Source organism: Arvicola amphibius, chromosome X (genome assembly GCF_903992535.2).
Source record: "Arvicola amphibius chromosome X, mArvAmp1.2, whole genome shotgun sequence".
NCBI classification, from domain to species: Eukaryota; Metazoa; Chordata; class Mammalia; order Rodentia; family Cricetidae; genus Arvicola; species Arvicola amphibius.
Window position 1 is genome coordinate 97,836,530 of NC_052065.1, and position 16,854 is coordinate 97,853,383.

The following is a 16,854-nucleotide window of genomic DNA, read 5'->3' on the forward strand; positions in this document are numbered from 1 at the left end:
GGCGCCCCAATTGAGGATGGGGGAGGAGCAATCAGGCTGCGATCAGTTCCAATTCCAGCTGCCCCCATCTTCAAAATCCTGCTGGAGACAGAACTGCCTGCAAACAAATGAAGCTCACTGAAAAGAGCAGACTTGAAAGTGTTTTTCTCCTTGCAGATGGCACCAAGATAGCAGCACAGAAGGTGAAAACTGGCGAATGGCATTTAGAGACAAGATCTGCCGGGCCTGCGCCTGGTGAAGGCTTTTTGCAGGAAATTCAAGTGCTGCAGAGGAGAAAATAAACATTTCCATTTGAAAGAGCAGGCTTGGTGTTGGTCTGCAAGAGGCAGCCAAGAGAAAGTGAGTGAGGCTTCCTACTTGCCGCCCAGTGCCCAGAAAAGGCGGCTCCTAGAAGACAGCCCCTTTCTCCAAGTACACACATAGCCTGCCTGTTGCTAATCCTTCTCCTTCCCCTTGTGGAGATACTGTCCTCTTACAAAGAGCAGAGCAACAAGGCCTTCACAGAAAGGCCAAGAAGGGCCGATCCAATGACTTGGTGTGGGTGGTAGAAGGGGTGGAAGACAGGGAGAGTGGTGGTGGGTTTCAAGACTTGTTTGTTCTTCTGTCCCCAGGAGCCTCCAGTGCTCACTCGCTCACTCTCCTTCCTTCCTTCCTTCCTTCCTTCCTTCCTTCCTTCCTTCCTTCCTTCCTTCCTTTTTTGCTTTGTTTCTTCCCTCTTTCTTTTCCCTCCTTCCTTTGTTTCTTCCTTCCTTTCTAGCTCTACTATCTGGTATATACCATATTTTTCCTTGCATTTTCTTCTCCCCTTTCTGTTCCTTTTTCTCTGCCTAAGCATTGGCTAGACCTGGCTTCTCCAGACACGCAAGCTATGATGGTTGTGTTTTTCTGACATATGTCTGCACAAGGACCAAACAATAAAGAAAATTCCTATTTTGCTCTCTGCCCTAGTCATCTGACCCAGCTGCTAGTGTCACCAGGGATCCTTGACAAAGACGATCTGAGCTCAGGAACCTGTAATTATGTCAAAGATAAGGCCAGGCCACCCAAATTAAAAGTTAGAGGAGGTCGAACCAGCTAAACAGGGTTTCTAGTCAATCGACAAAATTCATGTACAGCATTAGTGCAATGTGAGAGAGGGGAATTGTCAAACTGAGAAGAAAGAAAATATAAAATCAAGATGAAGTAATAGCTCTCAATCCACCCTGATAGCCCTCAACCGGATCTAAGGAAACTGAGAAAGGGGGCATCTTTTCCACTACATAAAAACCACTTCACTATGGAAAAAAATAAGGGTGCTACTCCTTTAGGTAAAAGATCTGCTGTTAGCAAATTCTCAGCTTCGTACAGGCCCTGAAATTTCCATTCTTGTTGTCTCCTAGGGATAGAGCTGCTGAACAATACAAGTCTACCATCCTTCCCTCCCCACCTTCAGCTGCAACTTCCTGAACAGTCGACAAGGAGATCATGCCACATGAACTCCTCAGGGTTCAAAAGCCACAGAGGAGCCGCCAAAGGCAGAACTCTATCCACTCAACCACCCAGGCAAGAACTGAGGTTCAGGCCTCGAGGCCCTCAACTGCTGAATTCCCAGCTGCAGCAGACAGCGGGGGTGAGGGAAGAACAGGGATGAATGGGAACTGGGGACACACACTTCTTTTTCTATTTCCTCTGCCTAGGGCTGTCACCTGTCACCCAGCTGTGGTGCTAAGCGCCTTTTGTGTGTCCCCCTCAACACACACACACACATACACACACACACACACACACACACCAGGGAAATAGAGCAGATGCCGAAGTGGATCTGTGCAGAAAGACCAAAGCAAAAGTGGGGAGGAGGGCTAGTGTCAAAGAATTTAGAAGAGAACTCCCACAAGGAAGAGCAACTGTCAGCCTTTTCCTGAGTCATACAAAATCTCAGCTGGTGGGATTTTTCTAGAAACTATGAACTATAGCTTTATACACTCGACTCAAAATCATATGGGGAAAATATAATCAAGACAAAAAGCCTTTAAATGCTGGCAGGTTTTCCATGAGCACAGACCTTACTAATATTCTTTATGAAGAAGTATATCTGATGACTTTTTGAATAAAATAACGAACCAAGTCTTTCTTTAGGGTTATAGAGTCTGGGACATCTATTTTTTAGTATAAAAGCAAAATGTTACCTCTCTTAAAGAAAAAGGGGGAACAAAAGATGGTAGCGAGTGTGAACCTAATGAAAGTACATGATAAGCATTGTGAAAATTTCATCATGAAGTCCATTGTTTTGTTCTTAATTTATGATAATAAAAAAGAGAAAAGTTAGTTATCCTAGACAAGACAAAGCTTTTTCCTAAAGTTTGACGAACATCAGAGGAAGAATTTGAAAGATCTACCCACGCGAGATGGCAAGCGCACACAGACGAAACCCTTATATGGGTATTTAACAGGTCCCACCAGTACGATTCAAAGAAGCCGCTATTGACCCTCAAGGGGAGCCGTACCTTCTGCAGTCTGGCCACCTTCTCATAGCATCCATCCAACTCCTGCCGCAAGTTCCGATTCTCGTCAGAGAGGATCTCAACCATCTGCTGGGCTCTCGAGACGATGGCGAAAGGGTCAGCTGGCATGGGCTGATAAGAAGCAGACGGCTGAGCCCGAGGCATAGCTGAGTAGGCTTCCCCCGGCTGCTGCTGTGGTGCTGGAGGAGGCAACGCGGGTTGGGAGAGACGGTAGTGGTCCCCCTGATGACTCTGATTCGGAAGAAAGTGTTGCTGCTGCCTTGGCAGGTGTGCAGAGTGGTCGCCTTGGTTTGCGGCCAAAGCGTGTTGGGCAGAAGACAGTCTCGTAGATGGTGGAGACTGCAGCAAGGGATTCCCTGTCGTCAAGGACGATGTCGGGCTGTGAGGCTGAGAATTCCTTGCTGACAAAGGCAGCGAGATGTCCTGCGTTGTCCTGAAAAACACAGAAGGCCAGCTCTGATAAAGTTCACTCCCAAGGCACAAGTAAATGACACAAAGGGATAACCCCCCAAATACAGGTAAAATGCGAAGCAAACAGAGTTAGATCCCCGCCAAAGAACTCTAGCGTCCCATTCTCACCGAGACATCCTGTGGCTCTGTCCAAGAGCTACTGCTCACTAGCTATGAACCCTTTGGAGATGAAACCAGATAACCTCTGAGGTAAGTATGAAAATCTGAAGATGGCTATCTCCACATTCATTCCTCAGTCATTTAAAATTCCTCTTGTACAAAGTAATGCTCATGACCTGACTGAAAACTGAACCTGTCTGGAAAAAACTTTATGTATGCAAAGACTTCAATTTAGAAAATATGTTTACTTGGTTACTTGGCCTTCCGTCGTCCTATCTGCGACTACCTTTGAGAATTCATACACTCAAGAATTTCTCAAAGATACGAAGACATTTATTAAATTTTAAACACCAAATAATTATTGTTCATTCCAGTTATCAATTTAATAATACACATTAAGGAGCAATAGGCTTGGAGAAGATACAGGCAACACTATTGTACTATTTATAGCATACTGAATCACAAAATTTAGGAATTAGGAAGACTTTAAAGGAATTATTTTCTTGGATAGGGTGAAACTAAAACCCAGAGAAGGAAAGAGATGTGCTGAGGGATTGGATACGGTGCAGGGCTGAAACACAAGCCCGGAGTACATAACATAAGGCCCTGAGTCCCATCCCGAATGAAAGAAACAGAAAGAGAGGGAAAGCCAAAGCCAGAGATCTGGGGAAGAGTGGACTGTGGTGTTACTGGTAGCACTCCACTCCCACCTTTGGCTTCCTGAATGTCTAAGCAGTGCTCTACAAATGACCAACCTATTGCTTACAGAATGTCTCAGAAAGACAACTTTGGTACACTGCTTAATATGGCTTCCTGATTTTTGGTAACTAATTATGAGACACGAAATATTAATACCTAAGTACAAATAATTTGTGCACAACTATTAACTAAAACAATCAAAGCATATGGATGTGTTATTTCCCACTATCAACACTAACAGGAAGCATTTATGTCTGTTTATTCTGAAGGCAAAAACATTATTTTTCATCCCCTGGCCCAGGCTGAACTTTATATGTTCCTGAATTTCTCAATTCACGGAAGACAGAGAAATAAAAACATGATTTAGATACCAAAAAGGGGACTTCAGAGACTTTTGGTACTACTTATTAGCTCTGTGAAACCTTGCTCAAATTCCTTAGTATAGAAGGAGAGATAACTCAGTGATAAGAGTACTGGCCCGGTCAAAGGACCCAGCTTTGATTCTCAGAACCCACATAACAGCCATGTTCCAGGAGATCCAATGAGGTCTTCTGACAGGTATCCCGCATGCATGGAGAGCACAGACATACATGCAAGCAAATCACTCATACACATAAAATAAGTCCTTCTTAAATTTATCTTCCTGGGCATGAAGGCACATACCTTCAGTCTCAGCACTCATGAAGAAGAGGCAAACAGATCTCTGTGCATTCAAGAGAAGCCTGGTCCACATACTGAGTTCCAAAACACCCAGGCTTTGAATGAATTGCGAAAATACTGGGAGCTCTACCTGTTTTGACTATAGCTATATATACACATATATACATATATATATATATATATATGTATATATGTGTATATATAGCTATATATAACTATAGTAAGAACTATAGCTTTTTATCTACTGGTGAGATATATTGATCTTGTTAGTGTCTTCCTGTTAATCTTTGTGTTAATTTGAATAAAATTCTCGATAGAAGTTGGACAAGTGAGCAGAAGCCATTAACTTTTCACTAGCAATCCAGACACTTTAGCACATTTCTCTCTCACACACTCCAGTAACCAGCATCCCCAACCACTCCTCCCTGTATAGGCTGTTTACAACCCAATCATCCCAAATATTTGCTCATGGACACATCCAGTGACCTCAATACTCACAAAAGTACTAAAACCTCTTTATACCCAGGGTCTGTCCCGCAGCCTCGTACATGCCTCTAATGTACACACAATTCTTCCAATTATACACACTTGTCGCTGGAACTAATTGGCAAATATGGAAGAAATCACGTAAACTACTAGGGCATACAAGAAATGACACACTAGCCAAGCCTACAACCGAAGAGCTGACGCCATACATAACCTTTCTTCCCGAGAGCCCGGGGTGGTTTGTGAACTTACGTGGTGAAAGGTTTCCACTTCCCGTCCTGTACATCTTCACTTTCTATACAGGTAAAAACAACCGTGTGCTTCCTTCCCAAGAGCTGTTTTAATATGTCTAACGCAGAGCTGGAATGTCCTGAGATTTGGGAGGAGGGGGCCTTTGAATCTCTTGGGCGACAGAAGGTCTTAAATTTCATGTTCTCCAACCCTACTTTCAAAATGTAAGGAAAAAAAAAAACCCAGCAGTCTCTTTTGCCCTCGTGCTCGGGATCTGAAAGTCCACTGCCTGAGGTATATCTCCCTCAAAGCTTGAACACATAGTTTCAAACTGGGCTTCCTCTCCGCAGCTCCCCTGGGAGCCTATCAAGCACAAGGGCCTTTTTCTCAAACAGACTTAGGCGTCTGCCTCCCTCCTCCCTGAAGGGTGAATGGCCTGTCAAGGCCCTGGACAGTGCACAGCTTCTCAGGGGTCTAGCAAAAGATACTGCAAGGTTTCCGGAAGGTCCCTGGGGTCAGATAAGACCAGGATGAAGATAAGCCAAAACAAAGCAGCTGCCCCTTGACTCCCCAGGCTACAAAAGGAAGCAGAGTGCTGGAAAAACCAAGGCAGTCCTTCCCTGGCAGATCTGAAAACAAGAAAAGGCTTGGGTAGTTGAAAAAGTAGGGAACCGCTCCAGGCAAAAGAACTGCAGCTGGGCTTCAACATCTGCCCACCATCAAAAGGCAGGGAGGGCGATGTTAACACTGGAATTAGGGTCTGTTGGAGAACAGGGGGCTCAGGGAAGAAGACACAGGTTGAGGAGAACTCTGGCCTATGTCACAGGAAACAAAAACACACTGAAGACTAAATAATAAAAGAAAGAGTAATGATAGCAATAAAGTGGCCAAGGTGAAGGCAGTGTACTCTCTGGGTCCTTCCACCCCACAGCAGCTGGAAACACTCCCCACTGACAGAACTAACTGGGAACAAGGAGCCACAAAGGAGACAACAGAATCACATGATCCCAGGGACAACCTGATCTGCCCCTCTGCTCCTTCTCTCCAACACCCTACTCCTTAAGACTCATGGGCTACTAGTGATCTGCAGAAGAGGGGACCTGGCTGTCTATCTACGCAAGAGACCACTCACCGAACTTAAGCTGCTCCCCAAAGCTGCATTGAGAGAGTCGATATATTCTCAAAAAGAGCTTGTACAGACAAAAAGGGATAGTAACACACACACACACCCCTAGCAAATACAGACCTTCCCACCCTGCTACCTCTATAGGGGCCCCATCCTCTTCAGTCACTCACACATGCACCCATATGAATATGGACGTATCTCTCTCTCTCTCTCTCTCTCTCTCTCTCTCTCTCTCTCTCTCTCTCTCTCTCTCTCTCTCTCTCTCTCTCTCAACAGAGCAGGTGCAACCAGCAGCCTATAGCTGGCTTCTCACCACAAGAGACGGTGCCTCTCCCAGGCTCTGAGACAGTGACTGTGAATCGTGGAGCAGCTTGTGAATAATTCCAGACTATTCCAATTGCACAAGTAGCTCTGTTCTGAGCTACAGATTTAGGTCGCCCTGAGATTCTGTTCAACAAGCATTTCAAGGAACCTCAGATCTGGGCATAATTTCAACACCTGAAAGGGGGTGGCTGCTATATAAACAGAAATGATTTTAATTTTTTAAAAGCACTTGATCGGTGTATAAACCCAGGATGCAAAAAAAAAAAAAAATCAGTACTCAGAGAAAGATTTAGAAATTTAATAATTCTTCGCATGGTTTGGCCTTATTTCCCATCTGGAGCTGTGAGCATTCAAGCTATTTATTTTCCTAAGGAGGGAGGAGGGCACAGGGATGATGAAGTAATCAAAGGACTGTTTATAACATTGTGTTCATTTGAACAGCAAATCTCCAACAGTTCTCTGACTCTCTGAAGGCAAATGAAGGCAGCGTTTTTTTTTTTTCCTAAGGTCACTTTCTTCAGAAAAACTGACATTTTATCCTGATTTGTCATCTGCGGGTTCAAAATTAAGAGGTAGGCTTTCTATTTATTTTTTTTCAATTTTTCTGCGAGCTGCAGCTACTTGGGAAGATATTTACAAGCCATATAGGAAATCAAGCAGGAAAAGGTGTCAGCGAGGAAAAGCAGAAGACTTCTGGAAAGCTGTGGGACTGCCTCTGCCTTCCAAGGATCCATCAATAGGTGCCACTCCCCCACGCAGGCCATGCAAAGGCTTAGAGACAGAATTTGTTGGATGTATACCCAAACGTCGCGTGGTAAACCTCTAGCTTAGGCCATTTTATTATTCGTCCAGCATATCAATATGCTCTTCCTGTCCTGCAGAGAAGCAACTGTTAGAGCGTGCCTGTGTGTTAAAATACTACTCAAGGGCTGGGGGGCGGAACTCAGTGGAAGGGTGCTTGCTTAGCATGCTGGAGGCCCTGGATCAGATGCCCAGCACAGCCAAAAAAAAAAAAAAAACCGAAAACAAACAAACAAAAAAAACAAAAACAAAGGTAGGTCATAGGCTTTGTTGTTTCAAGGGCCATAAATTGAGATCCACAGATAATTTAGAAGGAAAGAGAAAAGATACATATCTTCCTATAAAATATATGCAGCTTAATTTCTCTGGTTGTTTAATCAGTATGGGAAGGAAAAACCCCTCTTTGTCCCATTATTTATTTAGGCAGATCAAAGAGCTTTTCCATCTAGCTTCAAACACTGTGGGAGTCATTTCAGATCACAAACAATACTGGTGAATGAGTTCTGAAAATAGCTTTCCTGGGAAGGCGGGCCATGTGCTGAGCTGGGGCTTTGGCTTCAGCTCCACACCATAGCAAATACACTCTTCCACAAGGCAACAGATCAGACCATCCACAGTCCAGAAGTGAGGCAGTGCCTCCAGTGCTTCCATACTGAAGGGAAAAGCAGAACAAAAGACCTAGGTTTCCTTGACATTTCCCTAGCTTGAATGGATTTCCACTAAGCTATGCAGTCCAAGGGTGCAGGCCCTCTGTGGGTCTTCCATTTCACTGGGCAGATGGGAGTTGGGCTCTTGCAGTAGTTGAAATCTGAAGGGCCCTGTTCGTATCCCGTTTTCTGTCCCGAGATGATTATCAAAAATCAGGCTTCTGCCTTCTGACTTCAGAGGAACTTTCAAAGGGTTAAGAAATCAACCTGGGTTAAGGAGAAAAAAAATCCTAAACCGGTAAGGCAAGGGGAGGAGCCTAAAATGAATTGCCTCTGGTCAAGAAAAAAAAAAAATCAGGACCTGGAGGGGAGAAAAGAAATACCAGGAAATGCTAGGTAACTTCTCTTACCTCCGCCCTACTCCACCCCAAGTGCCTTACCTCCTGACTCACCAACTTCAAGCAAGGAGGTTCTTTCCGAAATGAACGAATAGACATGAGGCGAGGAAGATACCAATGAGATCACAGTCTTGGACTGTGAGCCACCTAGGGCCTCAAACCTTATGGACATCCATCATTACCTAACCCTGGTAAGAGGCCAGGATGCCATGCATAACTGTTGTCATTGCTGTCTTTGTTTAACCGTTCCCCTGCACCATGTCCTAAAATTGTACCAAAGAGTAGTAATATAAACAATAAAAAAGAATCAGGATTGGGTGAATAGTAAAAATGACAATGGGTGCAGAATGATTAAGAAATATACTTAGGAAGAACAAAAGTTACAACGCAGAAGGGATGGGCGTAGTTTTGCACATTTTTAGTATCTGGAAGAACTTCTACAGAGATAATGTGAATTTAACCTAGATGCTTAAAAACATGACAGGCAGCTGCCTAACCAGCTCTCTCCAGAAGAACCAAGAAGCCCCCCCCCCAACACACACACACCCTGAGACACTTCCTGAAGGTCAAGGCAAGGAACATTCTGAACCAGCACATGTATATAATTCTTCTCCCACCAACAATCATATCTGCCTGGCTCTTGAGTGTCGAAAAGTATCACAATAATTTTCTGAGACAGTACAACTAACAGGAAACAAACAGATTGCTACACACACACACACACACACACACACACACACACACACACGCACACACACAAAACCTGAATTGTGAATGATGGAAGTGACACAATGTGGCAGACTTATTAAAGTCCAAGACAATCTGCTTCTATTTCTTAAGGAAAGGCCTTTAAGAACGTGCAAGATTAGAAACAATGACCCTTCTTCCAGAATCCCAGGAGACAAGAGAGCGCATCAACACTAAAATGAGGTACTGCTTTTCTCTTTAGCCACTGGGAAGTTTGTTATATCAAACACCTGCCCATTCCTTCCCTTTCCCACCAGGCAGCAGGAGAGGCTGGTTGGGGATGAGGCCAGGAAATGACAGAAAGGGAACTCTTACCTGGCTGCGCCATACTCAGGGGGGTGCTGATATCTCATCAGTTGCCCCTCTGTTCTCCCTGGCTGGTTCAGGCGATGCTCGCTATAGAAGAGCCCTGGCTCTTGGGGCTTGCACACTACAGACTGGGATGGCATGCCCTTGAAAGGGTATTCTGGTGGGGGGCCTCGGTGCTCCATGCCCTTCAGACTATGTTGGCTGGGAGGAGGCCCTTGAGCCTTGTAGAAGTCACTGGAACTGGTGGGATTCTTGTAGAGGTCACTGGGTTGTGGTGGGGAGAGGGGAGCACTAGTTACAGGTGGGTGGGCTTTCACTCCATTGGTAGCCAGTGACATCTGCATTAGTCTTTCACTCAGGGATCGGACATGCCCTTGCTTAAGGTCTCTAAGTCCTTCATCTTGGTGCATCTTCCCAGGATTGAGTCGCTGCACAGATGGGCGTCCCTCGGTTCTCATCTTCTGGTTAGTGACTCCGGTGACATAGAAGGCAGCGCCAACACTAGCATGCTGTTGGCCCCGGAAGTATTGCGACTGGACCTTGGCTTCTTCATAGGTTGGCAGTTCCTCATTATTCTGCATTCGAGGGGACAGCTGCTTCTCCATGACGCTGTTTTCTGACTGGATTTCCTGGCCCTGGGGTTCTTGTCGAGCAGGGTGTGCCACGAGCTGCTGGTGGTGATCCTGGGGACTCAACACGTCGGTCTGAGGGCCGGGGTTCCCACTGCCAGTGGAGAATGGGGGGCTATTCCCTGTGGCTTGCTGGTGTATGGCAAGCAGATTACGATTCTCACTAGGATTGCCATAGCGAAGCTGCTCTTGAAGCAGGCGTTGCAATACTGTCGTTCCTCCACTTGGCTGTTCTTCAGAATTTCTCATCTCTATAGCTGGCGTTGCTTTGTGAAGAGAGAGAGAAATTGGGCACTTGGGCTGCCCTTGACCTGGGAAGGGGAAACAGGAAGCTTAACATCCAGGTTGATGGATTAATCAGTCCTCGAAAGGGGGAAGAAAACGTGTTTTTGAGGGGAGGAATCCATTACAGAAACAAAACAGAGAAATTGCATTCATAAATTGTAGATGAATTCCATGCGTCTTGTTTTTAGCACTGATAGGTTGAGGAACATTTAGGACAAAAAAGTGGTTTCCTCTTTTACCATGATCTAACTAATGCTGACTTACTTTCTAAAAGGAGTGGGCCAGCAAGGGGCAGTCAAGTAGGGTGATTAGACAGGGCAGTTTTCTAAGACCCTTTCAAGCTTCATCTCTCTGTACTCTATTTCAAGTAAAAATAGAAATCTTATGCTATGAAGGTAGAGACAAAGAGGTGGGCAAAGTTACCCCATAAACAGGATTTATGAGTAAGTTCAGCATGTAATATAGGAAAAATAAAATTCAAAACAAAAATGTAAACAAATAATAGGTAAAGAGAACTTAGCTAGCACAGGCATAAATGAACCCTGCCTCAATGTCATTTTTTTCTCAGATTGCCTATAGCTCTGAAACATAATCTTAAAAACATCTTTTTAGTATCCATTTTGGATGCGCCATTACTTAATAAGAAAATAGCTTTGAACAAGTATTACTGACACTTCACTTTAGGCCCTGAAGGAGAGACATTAAGGCAGCTTGCTGTTGGTGTTGGGTAGGACAAGTGGATAGGGGGAAGAACCTCTAACATTTAAAAACTGAAAAAAAATCCAAGTCCATCCTTCTGAAACAACATGATGACCATGGCCCTGACCACCTCCACCAGCTCTTCTAAAGAGTTACTAGGGATCTTGTCAAATAGACAGCAGCAACACGAATTAAGACCCATGTCACAAGACTACGGCAATTACAAGGTAGCCTAAGCCAGTGCTCTTCTTTTTATGACTTCTGTTTCCTCATCTGAAAAATTGAAGGGCAAGTCAAATGCACCACCCCTTCCCTCTTGACACCCGACTGCGCATGTTGATTTACCAGGCACTCAAAGATTCTGGAAAGAATCGGTCCTGCTAAACACTGCAAGTAATCAGCAATGCTAAAGCATGAAATCTTCACTGTAGAGACCTGAAGTAACTTGGTGTGCATGGACATGTCACACAAAAGTCACTGTGAGGGCCAATCTACTGAGTGTCGGGTTTCCAAATGAAAATCCCACACTCTACCTACCAGGTCTTTATCTCGACAGTAAGTCACCCCCAGCTCTCTGCAAATCCCTTTCCTTAGTGCTGCAGGGCATCCAGAATGGAGACAGCAGATGGACAAGCTCAGCCTCTGGCTTTTCTTCTTTCTTGATGGCTATCACTACTTGCCTTCCAACTGTTCTAAGGAATAAGCTAACCCAACAGTTTCCCTCCCAAAAGCACATTTTATCATTTTTTATTCAGATATATAGTTATCTTATTGATGGGTTTGTTTTGTGATATTAGAAATGGAACTCAGGATCACAGGCATGCTAGGCAAGCACATTACCTCTGAGCTCCATTCCCAGATCAAACAACAACAACAACAACAACAACAAAAAACTAACTCTTTTTGTATCTCATCCCTATTTTGGGGGAAAGTGTAAGCTAACCACCAAAAGGCTACCTAACTTAGCCTGTTCCTCTCCACTCCAGTGACACTCTGTGGTTCCCAGATTTGAACTCAAGACTCAAATAGAAAAACCTCTTCTGTTGCCTGAAATTGGACAGATGACTACCAAATTCTTTTCTTCTAGAAAAAAAAAAGGTGGAAACAAGAATGTTTGTAGTTAAGACAAATATTATTTCTAACCCTCTCCCGCAAGGCAGGAGAATGTAGACACTGAGCTGTCCCAGACCTCATACCTTCAAAGGTATGCCACCCCCTCCCATGCCACACCCGTCCATCCAGCACGCACACATAGGTAGGTGCACAGGCATGCGCTCCTGTGGGTCAGCACGCACAAACGCAGGTCCCATGTGCTTAAGCACGTACACACATACACACTCACAAACACACACCCACCCGTAGGCACACTCTCACACACACATACACACATGTACACACATATATGCACACCAATGGTTCATACCTATTTCTGCTTTCTTTTAGGCTTAAAGCCTTGATGAGGATAGGGAACTCTTGCTTATGGGCAGCTCCAGAAACCGCAGCAGCAGATTCCCTCTCCCCTAACACTCAGGTTCAGGGTAAGCGCCGGCAAGAGTCCAACCACAGGTCAGTCTGAAATGTTCAGGAAGGGTAGGGAGGGAGAAATCAAAATGTCGTTTCTAAGTTGCCACCATGAGCCAGTAGTTAAACAAACTACTCCTTCCAAGGGAAAGTCTTGTCCCATGTTGCTTGGCTTTGAAATGAGTGGCCTTTAAATGAGAGCCCACTGTGCAGCAGGTGTGTACAGGAGGTCATGCCAGTCTCCAAGGGGACAGAAAGACTAAGAAGTGACCCTGGAAAGAGCTGCTGTGTTCAAGTCTCCCAGCCTTAGAAAGGCATGCCTATTGGAACCCTAGATGGTGGTAAATACCCACAACCACTGTTACCTTGGGAAACAACACTCAGTTGGTGTCAGTAGCAGGATAGATTCGTGAGTTTAACTACCTTACAACCAGAAGGGAAGGCAGACATATTAAGTTAGATCCAGAGTCCGGAGAAAAAAAAGAACACTGAATATCAAACTCCTGACTCTACTGCCACAGCCTCGGGCAGACAGAAGAAAAACAAACTTCAGGCAAGTCATTTAATATTTATTGAATATTGAGCATTCCAGACATTTACCAGCCTCGTACTAGACACAATGAGTCATACAGAGATATACAAAACATAATTCCTGCTCTCATTGAGCTTACAATCTGATTAACAGCCAATCACCCTTGCAAGAGGAGGAAAACTCATCCTGCCGGGTTCAAAACAGCAACAGAATATGCCTCAGTTTGCCCTCTCGGCACTTCCTCTGACCCAGGGGCTCAGCAAAAGGAGTCTACTCCATTTCATTTCCATTTGAGATCATCTTCATTTACAGTTTCTGCTTTGAATCTTTCTAAAACTCCCTCCAAGTCCAACCAATGCTACTGTAAAACTTAAGAGTTTGTGTTTAGGTAAGGTTGCACATGTACCACATCCTGGCCTAGCCATGACTCATTCGTATCCCTTTAAAGGAAGAAAAAAACAAAAACAAAAAACAAACAAACAAAAAAACAAAAAAAAAACCGACCTTTTACTCCACACCAGAGACTCTGTGAGAAGCATGGCAATGCAGAAGAAACATATGAGCATCGTTGTATTTTGGGAGCTTTTCCAAAATTTTCAAGTTGAAAAAAAATCCACAAAACCACACAGTGATTAATTTAGCATTATTTCCTTACAATGTTGCCAAAAATAAATGAGCAGATATGGAGTGAACAAACCCGGAAATTTGTCTTTCCATCTTGTTTTGGTCCAAAGTATAATCGTGATCAAAAGCAAAACTGCCTCCAATCTGCAAAGTAATTATTTGAGGGTGTCTCCCCCTCATTGCAAAGCAGAGAAACAACTTTTAATTGAAGTCAAAGTGAGACCAGGAGTAGAATTCTGGTAAATAACCAGCATGTTCCTGTTGTCCTACTCTGAAGAAAATGGGTGTCTGTTTTTGAAACCAGAAAATGGCCCTAGGCTTTCAAAGAGGAGCCCCTGGAGGAAAGGCGCCACAGGATTCTCCTCCAGAACTCCTGAGATTCTTCATGCTGATTTGAGACTGGCTTTCTCCTGCCTCCCCGATCTTCACTGGAGAAAACTTTACTTGGCCAAAATCTTTTCCCCCCCACTTAATTTTTTTCAAGTTCCTCCACATCTTTTTCAAACCCCAAATCACTTTCTAATACCAACGAGACGCTGTGTTCTCCCGCTTCCTTACCACAAAGTTCTGGTTTCAGTTTTACAAGAAGGCAAATAATCTCAGGAGAAAACAAACAAAATTATACAGAGTTCTCCCCAGCTTATGTCTCCTTTTTGATAAACCTTATGTCCATCAGCATGCTAAGGAAAAACATGACACTATTAACGAAAGAGAAGATCCCTTGCCTCATGCCAAAGAACCAAAAGAGTAGGAACTACGTAACCTTTAATTTGCCCACACTTTTAATCATGCCACTGCCAGGGATCTGACATCATCTTCAATCAATAAAATAACCTTGTTGCTCTTGGCCACACAGAGTGCCTTTGAGGACCAGAAAAGAAAGGAAATGCCCAGCTCTGTTTTTAAAAGTACAGTATAAATCTATATATCCAGCTCTTCTGTAACAACAAGACAGCAAGGTGAAGCTAAATTCTTGCTCCACTTGCAGCCATGAACCTCTCCCCATATACCTGGAAGATGAGCCAAACACATTAGTGAGAGCTCAGATGTTTCCCAAGCCAAGACCCAACAAAATCAACATTACAACGTGGCCAGAACAAACCATATTTTCGCCCTTCAAATGAATTTTGCAATAAGCCTATTAGGTCTTCTTTCTAACCCTTCTTCTACTTCCTCCTTCCATTCTGCCCTTTACTACACAAACAAGGATGGAAAACCTAGTCTAGAAAACCGGATTCTCTGCCAAATTCGGATCAATCTACTTCATACTTTATTTCCAGAGAAGTGGAAAGCATTCAGGTCATAATTTCTGTGACTATGTCTTTGTAAATAAAACATCACATGTACACACACACACACACACACACACACACACACACACACACACATTAAAAGAAAGAAGTCTTGGCTGGAGAGATGGCTCAGTGATTATATTAACCTGAATGCTCTTCAAAAGGACTTGGGTTCAATATCCAGCACCCACATGGCAGCTCACAACTGTCTGTAGCACCAGCTCCATGGTATCGTACAACATCTCCTGGACGCCACGGGTACTGCATGCACATCATGCACAAATCCATCCAGGCCCAACACCCACTCAAATCAATAAACCTAACAACAACAGAGCCAGGAAGTCCCAGTAGATTCACATGTGCTCTCTGGCTGAGCTGCTTAATGGCCTGATCTTTCATAGATACTACCTTTCCCCAGAAACCTTGCAAGCCAGAGCACACATTCAACTCTTTGCATAGGATGTCACTGAACTGAACAGGTAGTGGGGATACAGTAGAAGCCCCATGGCCAAGGGTTCTATAATCTTACTTCTCAAGTTCAAATCCTGAATTAAGTTCTTTGTTTATTGACCTCATCCACGTTTCTTTACCTGCATAGGTAACAGTAGTATCATCTAGAAATTAGGATCAGTGGTGTACACATAATAATGTAAGATTATGATCAAGATTAAGAGAAATAGAGGTATTCCACGTAAAGTGTGAAGCATGGATCCTGACGCTCCATAAAAGCTCAAAAAGTTAACTATTGCTATAATTATATCCATTTAGCTTTTATTCGAGAATGCTTTAAAAATGTTATGAAAGTTGTTTGCTTTAAAGTTCCTATTTGTAACTTAGTTACAGGGTTTCTAGAGCCATCAAAGGTCAGAATTTGGATAACTCTTGGGAGGTCACTTAATGCCCCACAGTCCTGTAACTCGCATATCAGATAGGTATTTGCTCCTGCTTAGAAAATTCTTGTAAGGGGTTGGGCAGTGGTGGTACATGCCTGTAATTCCAGCCTAGACAGGTAGTTCTCTGAGTTCGAGGTCAACCTGGTGTACGAGTGAGTTCCAGGAAAGCCAGGGCTCCCACAGAGAAACCCTCTTTCAAAAGCCCCTCCCCAAAATGAAATGTGTAAGGGAAGAGTGGCATCAATTCTTTTCTGTATCATTCATTGCCTAGACCCACGTTGGAAAATTACTGTAAGGCCTTAAAATTTTCAACCCTTACTGAGGAGCATGTGAGAAATCTGTTTCTAAAACATTAATTTATTTAAAAACATATTACATTTCAATTAGTTTATTTTTATTTATTTGTTTGTTTATTTTGTGTGTGTGTGTGTGTGTGTGTGTGTGTGTGTGTGGCCATGTTCACTATGCTGTGCATGTGCAGATCAGACGTCAACTAGCGGGAGGGAGTTGTCTCGTTTTACCATACAGATCCTGGAGGTGGACATCAAGTCTTCCCAGAGGCAGGTGCCCTAACCCCCTGAGTCATCGTGCCCAGGTCAGAATTGGTCATTTTTTTTATCCCACTTATACTTCCTTTTATATTGCTCTGAAGCAACTAACCCAAACATGGGCAACAAAATTATCACGCAGACAGTGGAGGGGTCAGTGAGACACACAGTAGTGGGGTGAATCCTGTTACCACCTCTTTTCTTCCTCTGATATACATCCATTTATAAAGGGGATTATTAGACCATGGTACTACATCTAGCTACTTAATGCCTCAAAAAAAAGTATAAGGGAGCCATAAAAGTAGGACACACATAAAAGGAAGAAGGTTTAA

At 43.9% G+C, this 16,854-nt stretch overlaps 1 protein-coding gene across 5 annotated transcripts in view; it reads right to left on the reverse strand.

The window, feature by feature from the left end:
- The window catches only part of Amot (angiomotin), a 61,794-nt gene that overhangs the window by 34,312 nt on the left and 10,628 nt on the right, over positions 1-16,854 (reverse strand). For 2 of the 5 annotated variants that reach the window (XM_038317196.1, XM_038317193.1), the window contains exons 3-5: positions 12,536-12,684; positions 9,506-10,439; positions 2,484-2,934 (exon numbers count right to left, since the gene is read on the reverse strand). In XM_038317196.1, coding sequence (XP_038173124.1) covers positions 2,484-2,934; positions 9,506-10,377 — 1,323 coding nt within the window. In that variant the 5' untranslated portion in view covers positions 10,378-10,439; positions 12,536-12,684. The remainder of the gene's footprint in view (positions 1-2,483; positions 2,935-9,505; positions 10,440-12,535; positions 12,685-16,854) is intronic. The other 3 variants (XM_038317197.1, XM_038317198.1, XM_038317195.1) reach the window with 2 other exon arrangements.